At 44.2% G+C, this 20,104-nt stretch overlaps 1 protein-coding gene across 4 annotated transcripts in view; it reads right to left on the bottom strand.

Moving 5' to 3' along the window:
- The window catches only part of LOC147712123 (pancreatic triacylglycerol lipase-like), a 201,179-nt gene that overhangs the window by 110,620 nt on the left and 70,455 nt on the right, over positions 1-20,104 (bottom strand). For all 4 annotated transcript variants that reach the window (XM_086922907.1, XM_086922905.1, XM_086922908.1 and 1 more), the window contains exons 4-5: positions 14,475-14,600; positions 1,050-1,184 (exon numbers count right to left, since the gene is read on the bottom strand). In XM_086922907.1, coding sequence (XP_086779033.1) covers positions 1,050-1,184; positions 14,475-14,600 — 261 coding nt within the window. The remainder of the gene's footprint in view (positions 1-1,049; positions 1,185-14,474; positions 14,601-20,104) is intronic.

Here is a 20,104-nt window from a genome sequence, read left to right as displayed (position 1 = left end):
TCAGGGTGAGCGCGGAGAAAGTCATTTCCTGACGGAAGGAGACGATGGCCGCCAGTAGAGCACCGTAGCCTTGGGGACACCCACGCTCACATCCACTCGCATCCCCCAGCTCACCAGAGACGTAGCAGCTCGACGGCCCGACTTCCCAAGAATGTGCGCCATTACTCACTGCACATGGGAGCCCTCCGAACCAGGGGCTGGTGCCTCACAGTACACAATAAGGCTATGTTGAGATACGGTGGCAGGCAGACACCAGGAAGCAACAATTGGCAATGTCCCACAAGCCAGCCGTTACGCTTGAAGTCGGTGGGGCATGTAGATGGGAGACCACTCGCTGGCAGCAGGGCAGCAGTAGGGCAAACAATCGGCCACAAACGATAAATAGTCCCGCAAGTAGAAAAACATTCCGGACCTAGGCGCCGGGCATAAGCAATCCGTTACCTGCCGTCCGATGAAGCGGGAGGGCCGGAGCCGGCCGCGATTTCCCCAATTGGACCGGCCGGCGAGACACAGCTGCCAACTCCCGATGTTGTTCGTTCCCCATCCGGCGCCATAATCTACTCGAGGCCCCGGTCTGAGGGCCGCCGCGGGTCTCGGTCTTCAATCGAGTATTTCTCCCGGTTGCAGGGGAGCGCGGTCCTCAGGATTTCCCCACAAGCCGGCGGGGCATTACGGCTACCGCGTCGTGTCGACTGAGCGCAGGATCGGGGACAGGATAGGCGCAATAAAAGAGTTGGTCGGCGGAGCCGAGGGACTACACGTCCGACCCGGTCGCCATCTTGGCTCCTCCCTATATAGTTACAATGTTAACAGCAAGATCTCAAGTCCAAGAACAGTGATGATGTCTGTTAAAAGTCGGTACTGACTTAAAGTAAGACATTTGCCATGGGGACCCATGGCAGCTATAAATGTTCACACAACAACAACACCAATTTGTAGCAAAGTAACAGCTTCCATTGTTAATATTCAATTTAGGGCACCTTTAACGTACTTCATATTCACACAATAGAGAGAAAAAAACAACTTTGTTAGTATTTTTTGGGGCTCACCTTTAGAGTTTCAATAAAATAAGCCATTTCCGCCCCCAAGACCCGGATGTTATTAGCTGCCTGAGTGAAAAGAGTCCTGGATCCACTGCTCCAGTCCACACAGATGCAGTTCACATCTTCTGCTTCGAACATTCGCTAGTACAAAGACAGATGATAAAAAAGCGATAAATATGGTTAAGTTATATTTTCACAAACTGAGAACCTAAGCTTAAATTATATTTTCACACACTGAGAACCTAAGCTATCTATGGATCTGTAGGTGTGATTGGCATAACTTGTAAATCATTAATTTGTGGGGGTTCTGGACCATTGTGTTTCAGGACACCAACAAGCAGCCTGTAAAGTTTAAAACAAATGTACAGTAGGGCAGAATAATGGAGGATTATTTATGCATTCATTTTTATAAAAAAGCACCCACAATACAACTATAATGATAACCCACACATATTGAACCCAAACCTAGCTTACTTTCACTAATGGGCCTTTCTGTATCTGCTGCCATTGCCAATTCCATTAAATGTAATGTATACCAAGAAATCTAATAAAGCTTTTTCAAAATATCCAAATATGCCTATAAATAGACACACCTATTGCTTTGCTGCTTGCGATTTGCAATTCTCTGTAACACTATTTCATTCTCTATCCACGGCACCAGAAGAAGTGAATATTTGTTAGATAAAGTACCATCTGCAAAAAGAACGATTGATGGACAGAATGCAGAACAATATCACACATTCACCCCAGTACAGAGATCTGGGCCTAAATCCATAGTTTTGTTGCTCACTCACCATACCATTCCAGTTTGAACCCAACCATATGCAAATCAGTCTTGACCCTGTGCCTCATGGGAACAGTCCATCCAAACGGCCCAGCCAGGTCCTCCCTGGACTGGAAACAAGCATCCTAGGACCGGTTTTGGGGTTTCACCCCTCATCAGCCAGGATAGCTTGATTCCAGTGGTATGGAGAGCACGGGACCCCTGTTTGGGCATACCCGTCCCACTTGGGGTGTCAAATGCAAAAAGAAGGATTGATGGACAGAATGCAGAACAATGTCATACATTCACCCCAGTACAGAGACTCAGGCCTAAATCCATACTTTTTTTGCTCACAATGTCATTCCAGTTTGAACACAGCCATATGCAAATCAGTCTTGACCCTGTGCCTCAGGGGAACAGTCGAGCCTGAACTGCTAGGCCAGGTCCTCCCTGTACTGGAAACAAGCATCGTAGGACCAGTTTCGGGGTTTCACCCCTCATCAGTCAGGACAGCTTGACTCCAGTGGCATGGAGAGTACGGGACCCACGTCTCGTGGCACATGCAAAAAGGACAAAATGCAGAACAATGTCATACATTCACCCCAGTACAGAGATCTGGGCCTAAATCCATAGTTGTTTTGCTCACCCTGCCATTCCAGTCTGAACCCAGCCATATGCAAATAAGTCTTGACCCTGTGCCTCATGGGAAGAGTCCAGCCCGAACTGCCAGGCCAGGCCCTCCCTGGACTGCATACAAGCATCCTAGGACCATTTTGGGGGTTTCACCCCTCATCGGCCAGGATAGCTTGACTCCAGTGGCATGGAGAGCATGGGACCCAAGTCTGGGCATACCCGTCCCACTCGGGTTGTCAAATGCAAAAAGAACGATTGATGGACAAAATGCTGAACAATGTCATACATTCACCCCAGTACAGAGATGTGGGCCTAAATCCATAGTTTCTTTGCTCACCATGCCATTCCAGTTTGAAAACAGCCATATGCAAATCAGTATTTTCCCTGTGCCTCATGGGAACAGTCCAGCCTGAACTGCCAGGCCAGGTTCTCCCTGGACTGGAAACAAGTATCCTAGGACCGGTTTCGGGGTTTCACCCCTCATCAGTCAGGATAGCTTGACTCCAGTGGCATGGAGAGCACGGGACCAATGTCTGGGCATACCTGTCCTACTCGGGGTGACAAATGCAAAAAGAACGGTTGATGGACAGAATGCAGAACAATGTGATGCATTCACCCCAGTACAGAGATCTAGGCCTAAATCCATGGCACACCATTACCCTTCCCCCTAAAAAATTAAATCCTTGGCCTTTGACTTCTTTACATGGATGTGTTTTTAAACACATCATTAGACAACAAGCAATTTGTTGCAAAAATATTTTATGAGCAGTTAAATGTAAATCACTTTAAACAAATCAACTATAGCTCATAAGAGTTCATAATGTGTGGTAACATGCATAGAGACTGATGCTTTCATGTAATAAACTTTCACACTGCCTGCATTAAAAGGCTTCCTACTGGTAACAACTCAACTTTCAGAAAATTGGTCATAAAAGTTTAAATTACAGTTGCAATTTTGCTTAGTGACCAGCTTTTCACACTGCCTGCGGGCTCAGGAAGCAAGCATTGTGACGTCTGTGACAGATTTTTATATGAGGAATGTAGGCTTTCATGTATTTTATATAGAACTATAGATGGGGATGCTTTTAACCGAGGGAGTTCGACTGACGTCAAATAGACGATGATAGCAACGCTTGAGTTGTCTATGATCTCACTCAGAAACCTGAGGTGAAAAATATCCCTGTAATTCACTCTTTAACCATCTATAATTTTATGTTATGTATGGCCCCCCAAATCACCTGCCCCTGCTTGCAACGACTATGCAGATGCAGAGGGGTAATAGGGTGGGGAAGCAGTGCTTAATTTGAGCCAGGGCACTTAATTGGTTTCCGGTGCTCGGCACCGGCACCGAATTGTCAACACCATAGATAGAACCCTTGACGTAGAGAGTCTCTACACGTGCACTGCTAAGGAGTTTGGGATTAAAGCAATTCAATCCTTTCTGGACAGGGAGGATGCAGGAATGTCCTGGCTAAGCACTGGAACTTAATGGTTTCTGGTGCTCGGCACCGGCACCTAATTGTCAACACCATAGATAGAACCCTTGATGTAGAGAGTCTCTACACGTGCATTGATAAGGAGTTTGGGACTAAAGCGATCCAATCCTTTCTGGACAGGGAGGATGCAGGATTGTTCGATTACAATGTAATGATTGTCTCCATGATTGACGTCATACTATCCAATAATTTCTTTCTTTTTGATAAACGTTGGTTCCAACAAATACATGGCACTGCGATGGGCTCCAAGTTTGCTCCCTCCTACACCTGCCTCTTCATGGGTTGGTTTGAGAGGGAGCATGCTTGAGGCAGATGTGCCTCCCCCTGGACCAATTACATTGTGTATTGGGGGAGGTACATCCATGATGTGATTTGTTTATGGTCTGGCTCAGTGGAAGATCTACATCAATTTGTGACATTTCTTAATGATAACACCTACAATGTCAAATTCGCAATGAAGTATAGCAGGGATCATATTGATTTCCTTGATATACAGTTCTACATACAACAGGGCCAGGTTCATAGCATACTCTTCAGGAAGGAAACCTCATGCAATTATTGTCCTACACGCTACAAGCGCATACCCCAGCTCAGTGAAGAATAATATACCATTTGGCGAAATGACTCGGATACGACTAACATGTAGTGAGAAAGAAACCTTTCTAAACAACATTAGCGAGGTAAAAAGCAGATTCGCAAAGAGGGGATATACACAGGGAGTCCTCGACAAAGCAGAAGCAAGGGCACTGAACCTGAAGAGGAACGATACCCTTAAAGACAAAGCTCCTACTGAAAGAACAAACTCAAAAGCAAGATTTTTAACACATTACACAACACACAGCAGTGCAATTTTTAATACTTTGAGCAAACACTGGCACCTGCTGACAGAAATATCTGGACTTATGGACTCGATTAAGACTAGACCATCCGTCACATATAGGAGAAGGGTATTTCTAAGAAATTCCCTATGTCCAAGCTATGTGACTACACCAAAAACACAGACTTGGCTACCACCTAAACCTAATGGTTTTTATATATGTGGGACATGCAATGTATGCCCGCTGGGAAGAAATAAGACCATTACTTCCAGCTACACTACATCAAAAAGATTCAATATAGGTCATTTCCTGAACTGTAACACCACCCATGTGGTCTACATTGTGGGATGTAGATGTAACATCATTTATGTTGGCAGTACTATTCGCTGCTTCAAACTAAGGATTAAGGAACATCGACGAGCCATCAAGTCGAAGGATAATAGATATCCCATTACAAATCACTTTTCTAGTGAACATCCAGACGACTTATCCTTTTGGTTCCATGCAATAGGCCATGTACCAGTACAGACCAGAGGAGGTAACAGGGATCTGTTACTCAGACATTTGGAGGCATGCTGGATTTGTCGTTTGAAAGTGACTCGGCTGGGGCACAATACTGATGGGGAAATGCATTATTTCCTTTGAACGTGGTTGATTTAACTTTTTTGAAATGAGAAAGGAGTAGGAAAGGAATGGATGCGAGGGAGACTGGAAAAGAAACAATGATAAAGATAAAGAGAGAGGGTAGAATTGATGTGATTATTGAGTCCCGTTTGAAATATATGTTATATTAAATGTCATGCTATTAGGCTTTGAATATACTGCATAATATTAATAATGAAAAGTTGTATGGTATTACTCCATCTAGTGGTTTCATGTGGTATAAAGTTGCCTTTTAAAAAAAAATAATGACTGTCCACCTCTCTCTCCTGTCCTGTGAGCGGGATCTTCAACCTTTTCTATGCCCATTATCCTGTTGTGGGATTAGGCATACTTTGATAGTGGATATGGACAATAGTAGACTTGAATGTATAGCTCTTGAATTTTTGTGTGGGCCGTGTCGCATGATTATAACTTAAGCAGGATATTGACATTTCCACTCCACTTTCCTATCCTGTGATTTGGATCTTTAACTTTGTCCAGGCCCATTTTCCTGTTGTGGGACCGGGCATACTTTGACAGTGGATATGGACACTGGCAGGTTTTAAACTTGCAGTTTTTGACTTTTTGTGTGGGACATGTAGTAAGACTATATCTCAAGCGGGACATTGACATGACTTGGAAAACTAACGTTCAAGATGGCTGCCTTATAAGACTGCTCTGTTATGCAATTTGGCTACCCACGTGACCACTGTATCAATGTGTCTTGTGGATACTGTAATGGTTGGCCTTACGCTCCAGTTCTTTCCCAATGGCAGTCTTCTGCCCACTTTTATGGCTCGCTAACTTGATATACTGATCTTTATAAGGGCAGATCGGTTCGATTTAATTTTAATCCTATCGTGCTTTATATATTTTTTTTTTCGGGTGGGGTATTAGTCATGGAAATATATCTAAGCCAATTTGAATTTTAACTATTTACCATGTCTACTCTGATTCCGCCCAGTGGAATGCAACTGTCAAAGGGACTCCCTTTTCGGCTTTGGCGAGTATGTGGCTGCATTTAAATATGGCGCCCGTCGTTGTGGAGTATAATCATGTGATTACCTATCATATCACGTGGGTCGGATTAGGTGCCGGCTGTTCCTCATTTATACTCGGCAGGATAATGGCACGGCTAGTTGGTAGTCTGAATGAGGGACCAGCTTGGAGACCGCCCATTTTGAAAAATAATAGGTAAGACTGCGCATCCTGCGAGGTAATGGGATGTTTCTATGGCATAGTCCCGCTGCTCATCTAATTTAAGAGATGAGCAGAACAAAGGTTGTTTAGGAATGCAATATACATTAAATTTGCAAATATCTGCCTCCCCAGCCATTCCTTTAGCTTTGGGGACTTGGAATAATCATCTCTGTCTCATTTACATACGAGAGAGATGTTTAGTAGTTGTTTTGTCAGCGATGAAAAGGGCGATGGGTGGGGCAAGCTGCAGTGGCCTCCTGGTCAGAGCCCTGGCACTTAATATTTTATAAACTAAGCACTGATGGGGAGCCATACATAACCTGGCCTCTGTTATGAAGGTTAAAAAATACATTACCTGCCATCCTTGACCAACACCGATCACCTTCCATGCCTTCCTTCCCCCTCCTGCAGCTGTGCTTTCTGCTTTTAATCAAAGCAGACAAGCAGTGCAGAACTGAATTACTCTCAGGTAGGCTGTCAGCCTGGTATGGAAGGTCTATGTGACATCACATTCGTGGGTAACCAGTTTTATTGTGAACTATTGCTTTGTCATAGCAATGGGTTATGAAATTTAGAAGCTGAAATAAACAATAGAGGCTCTCTATGAGATCCATACATAACAAAGTAATACACCACCAATTCTGATTATAAACACTCAAATTGCATTCTCCCATAGACCTTCTATTATTGACAAGCATTTCAGAAGTCTTTTTGGGAAGCCCCACGTTTTGCCACATGCAACCTGGATCATATATGGCTAGATATTCATGATGCATTTTCAATCCTAAACAAGAATATGTTGAAAGTGAACTCTCCTACCACTAAAGACTGTGGGGTAGATTTACAAGCCCCTTGCTTCTTTTTTGCACTGCTATGGCGTCACTTTTTGTGACGCAGCGGCAGCGTAAAAATGAGGTCCATGTACAATGTGTCGCATCTAGAGAGATGCATCACGTTGTAAAGCCCTGCATCACATTATACCTGCATCAGGTATAATGTATGCAGGGTGGGCGTTCCAACGCAAAAAAGCCTTGTAGATTTCACTGTGGCACTTCTAGGGCACCACTGCGTCAAATTCTTACGCCTGCTTGAAGCAGGCATAGGGAGTGATGCAGCACACCGAGGATAGGCCTCCCCCTGCATTGCTAGTGTTGGGCCGTGCTTGCGACACGACTCCAGCAATGCGTGATTTTTGGGTCAACAGATGCGTCAGAATTTCTGAAGCATCTGTCAATCCTTGCGCCATGGTGCGCCGTATTGTAAATACGCTAAACAAACAAAGGGGCCAGACAGATTTATTTTTCCATCTCTGATCCCACCCAGCCGATTAGTTCTGGAGGGTCATTTATTTTATTTTAGTTTTTTTTATATTTTTAGAAAAACATTCAACTGTTTCATTTACATATGTCATCAAATAGAGAGTCAGCAAACACTGAAAAATACATAAGAACAAGTGCAATGTGCAATGATATAGAAGTGCTGTACAAGTGCTCAAAATAAATACTATAAGTTCATACAGGCAACACCAAAAAGTAATAAATCAAATACCTAAAAATACATTCACATTAGGAACCAGTCCTTTCTATTACGTACAAATAGACAGGCGGACATACAGTTCAAAAGAGCAGCCCGCCTCTCTGACTAAGCCAAGGATAGGAAAATAAATTGAGGGGTTACAAAACTAGGGATCACACTGTGTAGGTTTTAAGCAGCCCTAGTGGATGTCAAAATCTTGGATTCTTGAACAGTTCCTTCTTACCCTGAGAAATTGTCCATAGGGAAGATTGTTCTTGAGGCTCCGGGGGTGGTAACTTTTGAAGTGCAGGGCGTTGTTTTTGTCCGTCTTCTTTTGGTACAAAGAACATGCCAACCCATCCATAGTAACCTTGACTTCCACATCTAGAAAAGGTAATGATTTTGAATCAAAGGTGAGGCTGAACTTGATATCAGAACTGCGGTTGTTGAGCCATGCATGGAATGACTCCAATGATTGTATTGTTCCGTTCCAGACGCACCACACGTCGTCTATGTATCGCAGCCACTGCTGGATATGTGCCTTGTACGGATTGTTGTTGTAGATGAACTTCTCCTCGTATTGCCCCATATACAGAATGGCCATTTCAGGGGCAAAAGGACAGCCCATCGCTGATCCTTTGACCTGTAAGAATAGTTTGTCCTCAAATGAAAAGTAATTTCTTTTCAACGCAAGTCCAGCAAAGGCCAAGAGTAGCTCGGTAGGGACCCGGTGTGGGCGCGGTCTTTTTTCCAGATATATTTCCAGAACGTCCAGTCCGTCTTGTTGGGGGATTTGCGTATACAGTGACGCAACATCCATTGTCACCATCAATTGCTTGGTAGGGTCAAAGTGTAGCATTTCGACTTTGTTGATGAAGTCCATTGTGTCACGAAGGTATGATGGTACTTGCACTACTAAATGTTTGAGGAATACATCAACGAACTGGGAGATAGGCTCCAAAACAGAGTCACACCCAGATACAATGGGCCGACCGGGAGGTGTCTTGGCGTCTTTATGGACTTTTGGTAGGAAGTATAAAGTGGGGTACCCGAGGGTATTTCTTGATCAGGTACTCTGCTTCTTTGGGGCCTATTATTCCTTTTTCTCTGGCATCATTGACCAGTAGCTTGACTTCCTGTGATATTTGGCTTGTAGGGTCCTGTGAAATTGGACGATACCAGCCCTGTTGTATACTTGATTTCTTCCTTCGGCTTTGTAAAGCTCCTTAGACCAAAGAACCACAGCACCGCCCTTATCAGCTGGTCTGATAATTGCGTCCTGCTGATTCTTCAACTCGTGGATAGCTTCTTTTTGTTCCTTGGTTAAGTTCGATGGTACATAAGCACGTTTCTTCTCCAAGACATTCAATGATGACATCACAACACGTTCGAAGGTGATGATGTTTTTAGAGGTGTTCTGATTGGAAGGGCAGAAAGATGATTTGTTCCTCAATCCAGATGCTTCTGTTTGAAGTTGGTCGGGAGATTCCCAGAAGAACCATCTGAGACGTACCTTCCTAAAGAATTCCATCATTTCTAGCTTGATTTTGGTGAAGTCCATGAATGTTCCAGGTACAAACGAAAGACCCAATTCGAGGACCTCCTTTTCAGCTTTAGATAGCACTTTGTTGGAGAGGTTGATAATTGGAGATTTGGTTATGATTTGTAATGCTGTTTCCGTGTTTTCATTTCCCATTGGGGCTTGAATCTGGTTCTCTTCTGTTGTTGGCCCTGTCCTAAAAAAGGTCTCTTTTGAGGGTTTCTATTTGAGGGGCCTTCACCAGCGTCTGAATCTCTGGTAGATTCCGAGGAGGATGTCTCCGAGAACGTTGAAAACTTATTTCTAGATCTGCCCTGGTAGGTGTTCAAAAACCTAGTGGAATCTTGGCGGGTATAGAAGTCGTCCTTGAGGTACGGATATACTGCCTCGAGACTGAAATTCTTCTGATCTTTTTCAAACTTGGTCGTTTTGAAGTTGATGGTATGATCTTTAAACATTGTCAAATCCTTTTCTATCTTTTCTAACAGTAGTTTGGCTTCTGTTTCAGTGTATTTGTTTTTAATGGCTTGGAGCTGTTCCTCAATTTCTTCCTCTTCCTTTTTACAGATTCTTTGTGCCGTCTCAATGGTGTGAACCATCAAATCTCTGCTGCACTTCGTACTGATACAGCTGAACCCCTTTCTGTACACTGGGTCGTCAGTGAAAAAGACAGGGACGTTTTTAATCTGTAAACCCCAAGGTATAACCCCGGCTTTTAAATTGGCAAGTAGAAAGTGTCCGTGTAGTTCGGTTCTCACATGTTTCTTTTGTAGTCTTATTAGTTTGTCTGAGACATTCAACTGCTTTGCTGTGTTACTCAATTTAACGGATGAGAAGAGTGTAGAGTCTGAGAGAAGTTTCTGGATGTGGTCCTCACTGAAAGACAACGTGTCTTTTTCAGACATATCGAGTACCCAGGGCTGTGGGGACCCGAGTTCAATTAATGGAGTAAGTTTTAACACAACATTTATGTGTGTAAACCTTGTGAGCAGGCGCCCGCTCAACAACCAGGGCAAGAACAAAGGTTTGGGTCCTGTATCTGAACTGGCTTGGACCACTACAATATGCTAAACAAACAAAGGGGCCAGACAGAATTATTTTTCCATCTCTAATCCCACCCAGCCGATTAGTTCTGGAGGGTCATCTATTTTATTTTAGTTTTTTTATATTTTTAGAAAAACATTCAACTGTTTCATTTATATATGTCATCAAATAGACAGTCAGCAAACAGTGAAAAATACATAAGAACAAGTGCAATGTGCAATGATATACAAGTGCTGTACAAGTGCTCAAAATAAATACTATAAGTTCATACAGGCAACACCAAAAAGTAATAAATCAAATACCTAATAATACATTCACATTAGGAACCAGTCCTTTCTATTAGGTACAAAGAGACAGACGGACATACAGTTCAAAAGAGCAGCCTGCCTGTCTGACTAAGCCAAGGATAGGAAAATAATTTGAGGGGTTACAAAACTAGGGATCACACTGTGTAGGTTTTAAGCAGCCCTAGTGGCACCCTTGTTCTTTTTCCAAGACTCAGGGTCAACGCGTTTTGAACCACGACGTCAGTAAGGGTTCTCCTCAGGACACGGACTGGATGGAGCCGAAACTGGAAATTATAATAATGAGGAAGGATGGTGTAAGGGTTGTGCACTAATATTAAAATGAGTTAAAAGCTCAGACTCGTGACTCATGACTCAAAGGAAACTGAGAAAGTACCTGGGAATGATAAGTGGATGTCAATCGTAAGAAGTTGCAGTGCAGTGAAGCGCCTCTCGTATACCGCGGTTCTGTAACCGGATAGGAGTATACATCAAAACAATGAAATGAGAAAGATGGCAACACAGTTTTATTAGTATGTTCGGCATGGCCTGGAGCCTACCTGTGTGGAAGGGCGTTCTTTTTGCAAGTGAGTGGAGGAGTATCAAGAGGGTCCCTGGTGCACTTGCAGAAAGTGTTGCCATCTTTCTCATTTCATCGTTTTGATGTATACTCCTAACCGGTTACAGAACCGCGGTATACGAGAGGCGCTTCACTGCACTGCAACTACTTACAATTGACCTCCACTTATCATGAGCTTATCAAGATAAGATCCACTTATCAAGGATCTGGGCCTAAATCCATCGTTTTTTTGCACTCCACACAACCCGGAATCAAGCATCCAAGGACCGGTTTCTGGCTATCAGCCTTCATTTAGGCCCAGATCCTTGTACAGGGGTGAATGTATGACATTGTTCTACATTCTGTCCATCAACTGTGTTTTTTGCAATTTTCACCCCGAGTGTGCTGGGTATACTCAGACGTGAGTCCCAGGCTCTCCACACCACTGGAGTCAAGCTATCTAGGCTGATGAAGGCTGATAGCCAGAAACCGGTCCTTGGATGCTTAATTCCGGTCTGGGAAAGACATGGCTTGTTAGTTCGGACTGGACTGTTCCCATGAGGCACAGGGTCAGAGTTGATTTGCATATAGCCAGTGTCTAACCCAGGGTGGTGTGGAGTGCAAAAAAATGATGGATTTAGGCCCAGATCCTTGTACTGGGGTGAATGTATGACATTGTTCTACATTCTGTCCATCAACTGTGTTTTTTGCAATTTTCACCCCGAGTGTGCTGGGTATACTCAGACGTGAGTCCCAGGCTCTCCACACCTCTGGAGTCAAGCTATCCAGGCTGATGAAGGCTGATAGCCAGAAACCGGTCCTTGGATGCTTAATTCCGGTCTGGGAAAGACATGGCTTGGTAGTTCGGACTGGACTGTTCCCATGAGGCACAGGGTCAGAGCTGATTTGCATATAGCCAGTGTCTAACCCAGGGTGGTGTGGAGTGCAAAAAAATGATGGATTTAGGCCCAGATCCTTGTACTGGGGTGAATGTATAACATTGTTCTACATTCTGGCCATCAACTGTGTTTTTTGCAATTTTCACCCCGAGTGTGCTGGGTATACTCAGACGTGAGTCCCAGGCTCTCCACACCACTGGAGTCAAGCTATCCAGGCTGATGAAGGCTGATAGCCAGAAACCGGTCCTTGGATGCTTAATTCCGGTCTGGGAAAGACATGGCTTGGTAGTTCGGACTGGACTGTTCCCATGAGGCACAGGGTCAGAGCTGATTTGCATATAGCTAGTGTCTAACCCACGGTGGTGTGGAGTGCAAAAAAATGATGGATTTAGGCCCAGATCCTTGTACTGGGGTGAATGTATGACATTGTTCTACATTCTGTCCATCAACTGTGTTTTTTGCCGTATTTAATGTACAGCACCCCTGGTCGTTTCTGAGGTGTCTATGGGAGCAAAAGTGGCACATTGCTTGGGTGTGTCTGAACTCCAGCAAGGTGTCCTTTCACATGGGGCAAGCCCCATGTGAAGGGGCCTGCATCAGTCTTATCCTTGCTGTGAGGCAGGCGCAAGATATTGATGCAGTAGAGTCATAGAAGGAAGTTTTCCAGTGAAATCTCACAGATTTCACTGTGCCACTTCTATGACCTTTTATTGCAGGGGAGCGCCCACCCTGCATACATTATACCTGACGCAGGCATAATGTAGCACAGGCGTTTACAAAGTGATGCATTTACTTAGATGCATCTCTTTGTAAATATGGTGCAATGTGGCATATTATTCAAGCCACCTCAGTGTCACAAAAAGTGAAGTACCGGCGGCGTAAAAGTGTTACAGGCCTCCATAAATAAGGCCCTGAAGATATATGTGGTTTGGGATTTTTACTCCAATAAATCCTATAGATATTTGAGGGCCATTTCATATGTTTTACAAAACACTGGTGCGTGCTGGGAGCTAACCTACTCCTCCAATAGGTACCGAGTTTAGGTAAGAAATGTGGCCCTTAAATTAGATTATCAGTGCAATCTTAGAGTACTTCAAAAGGTGCCATAGGAGAGGAACATAGTAGAAGCTAAGGAAAACATTAAGAGAGAGGGCAGGGTGAGATAAAAGAAGGGAAATAAACACAGAGGACTGGGGACAAATGAAGGAGGCAGTCAACCACTGATTCCGAGTAGAAATGACCCAGACATTTGCGCAGCATGTGCATTTAGCATGTGTGCCATGATAACAATTAGTATCAGCTGTTCACCACTTTCAGTCCAAGGCTGCTTTTATCAGGTACAGATATATAAATGTAGGACAGGTAAATGGGGCAGAGGAGCCCATTCTTGTTTATGGATTATTACACATGGTCACATGGTTCTGACTTTGGGACCTGTTTTTCATTGTTTCATTGGATGGCGCCATGGCTGAACTGGCCATAGCGGGCATGGGTATTTACCCGAAAGGCTGGAAGGGTGAGTGCTGGTTTTGGAGTAGTGGGGGCCAGTTTTGTTATTGACGATCGATTTTGCAGCGCTGCATCAATACCAGCCCCTAGTAACAAAACATCAGTGCTGGAGGCAGGTTTTGCAGGTGCTGCTATATCGGCCTCCAGTAACAAAAGCAGCAGTGCTTCACACTTGCACCCCTCTGCCAGGGGGCCACGCCGACAAAATTGCCAGGGCTGCTATGGGCTTTCAGTCCTGACCTGGCGAGCACTGCGATAGCAGTGGAGCCTGTCACTATCAGAAAATTGAATTATCCCATGGTCCATTTATTAACTCTTTATAGTCAATGTGAGACAACCACCAAGTTGAACCTTGTTCATACCAAGAGATGGGTGTTGTATTGCAAGTAAGAACATCATCTGGAGCTCGCACTGCTGGTACTTACCTTTACATTCTCCTGGCACTCTCCAGTATTCATCGTAATATACACCTGAACAGTTACAAATCATCATGAAACCAGTTAAATGGTTCTCATGACCCAACTCTTACCCTGCACATGTCTGACAGCCACTTTTCCTCTCCTTGGTCTATAAATCCATGAGTGATGAAGGTTGTCTTTCGGCTTGGTTTGAAGTTCGAGTATGAAATGGTTTCTCGATTTTTTGCTGTAATTTCCTGTTGTTGGAAGAAAGATTGATTATGGTTAGATTACATTCCGAATGTTTGCTGCAGTTTACATGCATTGTTGGAAACGAAGCCCACCACTCCTGCTTGAAGTTATTCAGCATGGTCATTCTTCGGTAATAAACAGAGATTCCAGACCAATAAAATGAATCAAAGGCTTATATTTTCTAGGAGACTACTCCGCAATGGCCGAGGAGCATCACCCCACTGGCTCAGAGATCGCAGCTGAAAAAAAAACAATATACTATAATCGTGTGCAGGGGGGCAGGGCCAGGGCCAAGGAAGGATGAGGAGGACTGGTTTGTGCACTTATAAGTGCGCATGGATGTTTGGCTGGCCGTCTCAGGCCGGCCACACACACGTGTGCACTTAGGTTTCTCCAACTGGGCTGTATTGAACAGCTGGGTTGGAGAAACAGCACAAACTCCCTGTCCAGAGCAAAGCGTCAAAGCTGCCCACTCAAGCCAATCCCCGAGCTGCTCTCATAGCGTGAGAGCAGTGCCATATTGCAGAGGGAGTCTCTGCTGTTGTCCCAGGGTGTCCTGGGACCAGGAAGCAGCAGAACACCGAGGCGCGAGGAGTGATGTGGCCAGCAGCAGGTAAGCGTTTTTGTTTTTTAATTATTGACTGCCCCTGCATCCCCTCCACCCGTCCCACAACCTTTTCATTGTGTAGGCCGCAACTGTATGTTTTTATTTCAAAGGACTAAACGTGTATCACACACAATAATCACATGGAATAAAAAGGTTAGTCTACATATTTACAAATGTGGGAGATTTCCTAATTAGTTATGTATCAAGCAAGAGAGAGAGGACAAGAATGTGCTAGTTCACATCCCCTATTAATGTAAGCAAAAATCAATGGGAACTAGCTATAGGATAGAAGCTCCATGTTTATGTTGTAGAAAAAACATTTGTTTTTTATGAAGATCCTCACCCACCAACCTAGTTGGTGTCATGCTTCATCATCGGGTCCGACCCCAGGCGCCGAATGCTTCAACGCCTGATTACAGCGGAGCAGTTTGTGTACAGTGAGTGTGCAGTGAAAGTGGAACGTGTGTAGGTTAAAAACTGTCTGAAATGTCCCAAGATTGGAAAAATTAAATACTGGGCCTTTGCGGTATTAAAAACAGAGAGGTAGATATTTGTGGAGGTAAATTATGTCTCCAATATCCTGTGCGGGCTACATGTTTCAGCCAGGTCTCAGGATTGTGCTGGCTTTCGTCAGGACCTACGTGAGTCAAATACTAGTGTTTATCAAAAATCTTTTGCGTGTTTAAGACCAAAATGTGTTGCACGCCCCAAGGTGCAGTAATTGGAAGAGGAGGTATTCCTCTAATAGCTCAGTACCTGTTTGGGGCGAAGAGTAGACGAACAGAAACATACAAACATAAACATTTTGGAACTGCGTGCTCCATTTTTCACATTGAATCATGTGACTGAGTTCACGTTGTGTCCGTGCACTATGCGATAAATGAGTGGGAGTGAAACGAGCAGTGGAGCAGTGGCTATTTAATCATGCCGATTATGCGCTACTGTGCAATAGTTCAATAGCATCAGGGTGGCAATCTGCTTTAGTTTAGAGTGGTGAGTGTAACAAAAAAATATACTTATTCTGAACTTTTCAGAACGAGCCCCATGAATCCCGTTGGGGGGCCGGACCTATGGTCACACACTGTGTGTGTTAAGGGAGAAAAATGAAGAGGTTGTAGCGCAAAGCCTTGCCATGTGTAGACTTGTTTCCACCGGCCGGCTGAATGAGAAAACACCCCTTTTTTCCAGTGCTGTGTTGGTGTTTAAGTATTCAGGCAGGATCACACCATGGAGAATGGAGCGAATCCTGTTCCGTTTTTGCTCAGTCAGTTTCTCCCAATCAGTGGTTTGGGCAATGGTCTGATATATTTTAAAGTCAACCAGTAAGGAGGGGCATTGAGGATTTCATTGATGTCATCCTCAGTGAAGGTCAGGCCAGGATTCTCTGCCATCTTGATGGGCGGATATGTGTGATAGTAATACGTACTCTCACCGCTGTACGCTGGCTATAATGTTATTTATTCAACTAATATCCCCAGCCCACACACACCAAACTTAGTCTTTCCACAGTTTCAGCTGCATCAGACGCTACTCACAAGCACCAGACACCCGACGTGATACATTGGCGCTGATGCACAGCACCTGGAGCTAACACGGGGTACTTAAATGCCCCCCCCCCGGCCACAGGCTGACATCAACGGAGTCCCGCTGCAGGCCGCAGTAGGTATGGACAGAGGGCCAGAGACCTTGATGAAGTACGTAATGTGCTACAAAAAGGAAAAATAAAGGGGGGTTTTCTCACTCAGCCGGCCGGTGGATGCCAGCCTACCCACGGCCAGCGTTTACGCTACAACTTTTTTGTTTTACTCCCTTAACACACACAGTGTGTGATTATAGGTCCGGCCCCCGACGGGATTCATGGGGCTCATTCTGAAAAGTTCAGAGTAAGCATATTTTTCTTTGTTATGCTCACCACTGTAAACTAAAGCAGATTGCTGGCCAGACGCTATCGAACTATTGCACAGTAGCGCATAATCCGGCATGATTAAATAGCCACTTTTCCACAAACGTCACTAACCGTTTCACTCCCGCTCATTTATCGCATAGTGTATGGACACGACGTCAACTCAGTCACATGATTCAATGTAGAAAATGAAGCCAACAGTTCCTAAAGGTTTATGCTTGTATGTTTCTGTTTGCCTACTCTTCCTCCCAAACAGGTACTGAGCTATTAGAGGAATACCTCCTCTTCCAGTTACCGCACCTTAGCGCGTGCAAGAGATTTTGGTCTTAAACACACAAAATATTTTTGACCAACACCAGTTTTTCACTCACATATGTCCTGACAAAAGCCAGCACAATCCTGAGACCTGGCTGAAACTTGTAGACCGCACATGATATTGGAGACATAATTTACCTCCACAAATATCCACCTCTCTGTTTTTAATACGGCCAAGGGCCCAGTATTACATTTTTCCAATCTCAGAACCCTTTGGACAGTTTTTAACCTACACACGTTCCACTTTCACTGCACACTCACTCTACACAACCTGCTCCGCTTTAATCAGACGTTGAAGCGCACCGTAGGTGCATTCGGCGCACGGGGTGGGACACAATGATGAAGCATGCCACCAACTAGGTTGGTGGGTGAGGGTCTTCCTAAAAAACAAAAGTTTTTTCCGCAATATAAACATGGAGCTTCTATCCAATAGCTAGTTCCCATTGGTTTTTACATATTTCCTAATTATTTATTTACAATTTGTAGAGACCGGTCTAACTTTTCGCTGATGCAGGCTTGGAATAAAATTATTGCAGCTGCTGAAAACATTCAAAGGTAGTACCAGTAGCTGCTTGTGATCAAAGACCATCTCCCCGCTGATTTTTAGAAATGTACTTTTAAAATGTTTCTTTCTCAGGTTTTCTGGGTGCTGCACACAATTTGGCCACAGTCTGGAGCCAGCCCTGTTGCCAATGGGTACAGGGCTTTCTAAGCGATAAATAGCAATGGTGAATGAACACTAAACGGGGACAAACAGGCACATGGGTCAAGTCCACCCCAACAGATTCCTTCTTTACCTCTCTTTTCTAACTAACTGTCATGGGAAGAGGGTTGAGTAGGACTTAGGGTTTCTCCACCACAGACATGATAGATATCCTGATGCTTTATTGAAAGTGCCATAGGATATAATGCACATTTGGCAAACAGGATATCCGTTGGCTTTGTGACAGAGAAACGGGTCCGCCAAGCTCTAAATCAGGCTCTAAGTCTAGTAAGGGTAGTACCTGTCCAGGCTTACCCTTCATGCATACTCAGCAATGACAACAAACTCCATAAGGCCAGAAATCACATGAAGGATCAATTGACAAAGGCACATTCAACATGCAACAATTTTGCTATCTCTGGCAAAAGTCTTAAAATCAGAAATCCCCAACACTATCCTGGTGCTAAATGTACAAAAGAAAGACCAGTCAGCTTATTGGAATTCTTTCTACCTTATCACTCTCCTATACTCAGGTAGCCGCAGCACAAAATGGGCAACTGCTGAGGAGAAAGTTGATTGGAGGAATGCGGCGGGGTGCCTTCAAATTAGGAAGCATGTAATTATGGCCCATGGTCTTGCTCCAGTCTTTAGGTGGGACTCTAAGACTCTGCAAGCACTTTTGGTGGGTAAAAACGTTGACAGCCATTTCAGCATGATGTTATTGCAAATGAATTATTCCACAAAGATCTCAGTTGTTGGGCCCTCTTGTGGTTAGTCCCCTCTAAGTAGTCTAATCTTTTCCTTCAGGCTTTTTAAGGTGATGTGGTCACTCACTGAGTTCTCCACGGATCCCACTGCTTCATAGAACTCCCTGAGGTCTGTCTGAGCAGGGTGATGCCAAAGGCCAATATATCAATTTTTTGTTCTAGTAATCTAGCTCCACCGACTGACAACAGGACTTTCCTAGTGATGGGTCTTTTCACTCCAGAGTGTCCCTCAGTCGTCTTCTCCTGCATTGACTTTTCATACCTCCTTCAGAGGTTTCCTTACGAGAGGAACATTTTCCAATCAGTTTGTTGTGCGTTTTTCGAACCCTTGTCTTCACCCATTGTTATTCAATATTGCCCTTTGATGGGGCCTTGTGTGGGGTGTGAATGCTGCTGGATCACACTATTTGCCCTGCCAATTAGGGAATATTCTATCAGGCACCCATTCAATATGTGCCACCAGTCTTTCAATGTGGGGGCTCTCCTACTGCACCGTAGGTCCCCTACATTAAATCGTCTGTTCTTTCTCTTCCTTCCTTTGTTGTTGGCCCTCTGGACTTCATATTTTGAGGGGAGGGTGTTACAATTCATGTAAATCTGTTTATATATTTCCCTTTTGATTATCTATAGCCCTTTTAATGGTTCTGTGTACTTTTCACTATGGCACCTGCTCTACAGTTGTCATTGAATCATATGGAACGGAGTTCTGGGCGTTCTAGCCTGAACTCCTGCAGTTGTAGAACTGTGCTGATCTTATTAAACTGGATTTATACTTTACCTGGATTTATGATCTACTCTCTTTTGGAATTTTACATTGGCGAAGAGGGACACTGTACCTGCTACTTCTTGGAGCACAGTAGCGGTACTATTCATTTTGGGATTTCACTTTGGAATCTACATTTTCTTTCCTCTGCTTGGATTTGAAGTTTGTGTATTTCATGTGAATAATCTGTCTACATTATTCACCACTGTGTTATTCTGGATTTTCTACAATATTCCTAAACTTACAGCTATGTTTTAAGCAATATGAGGACTTTTTCAAGTTTTGCATCTTTTAAAATCACTGTTACCTGCTGGATGCCAACGTCATCATTGGTACTGTAAGACACGCTGTTTTCTGCTGACTGCTCTTCGAGCACGCATTACCATAAAGATGCTCTTGCTGGAACACTGCTGTTCTATCTTCACGCAAGTGTGTGGAAAGACTGTAGTGT

Source organism: Lissotriton vulgaris, chromosome 5 (assembly GCF_964263255.1).
Source record: "Lissotriton vulgaris chromosome 5, aLisVul1.2, whole genome shotgun sequence".
Lineage (NCBI taxonomy): Eukaryota > Metazoa > Chordata > Amphibia > Caudata > Salamandridae > Lissotriton > Lissotriton vulgaris.
Note: the sequence above shows the minus strand (reverse complement) of the source record. Positions and strands in the feature narration are given on the sequence as shown.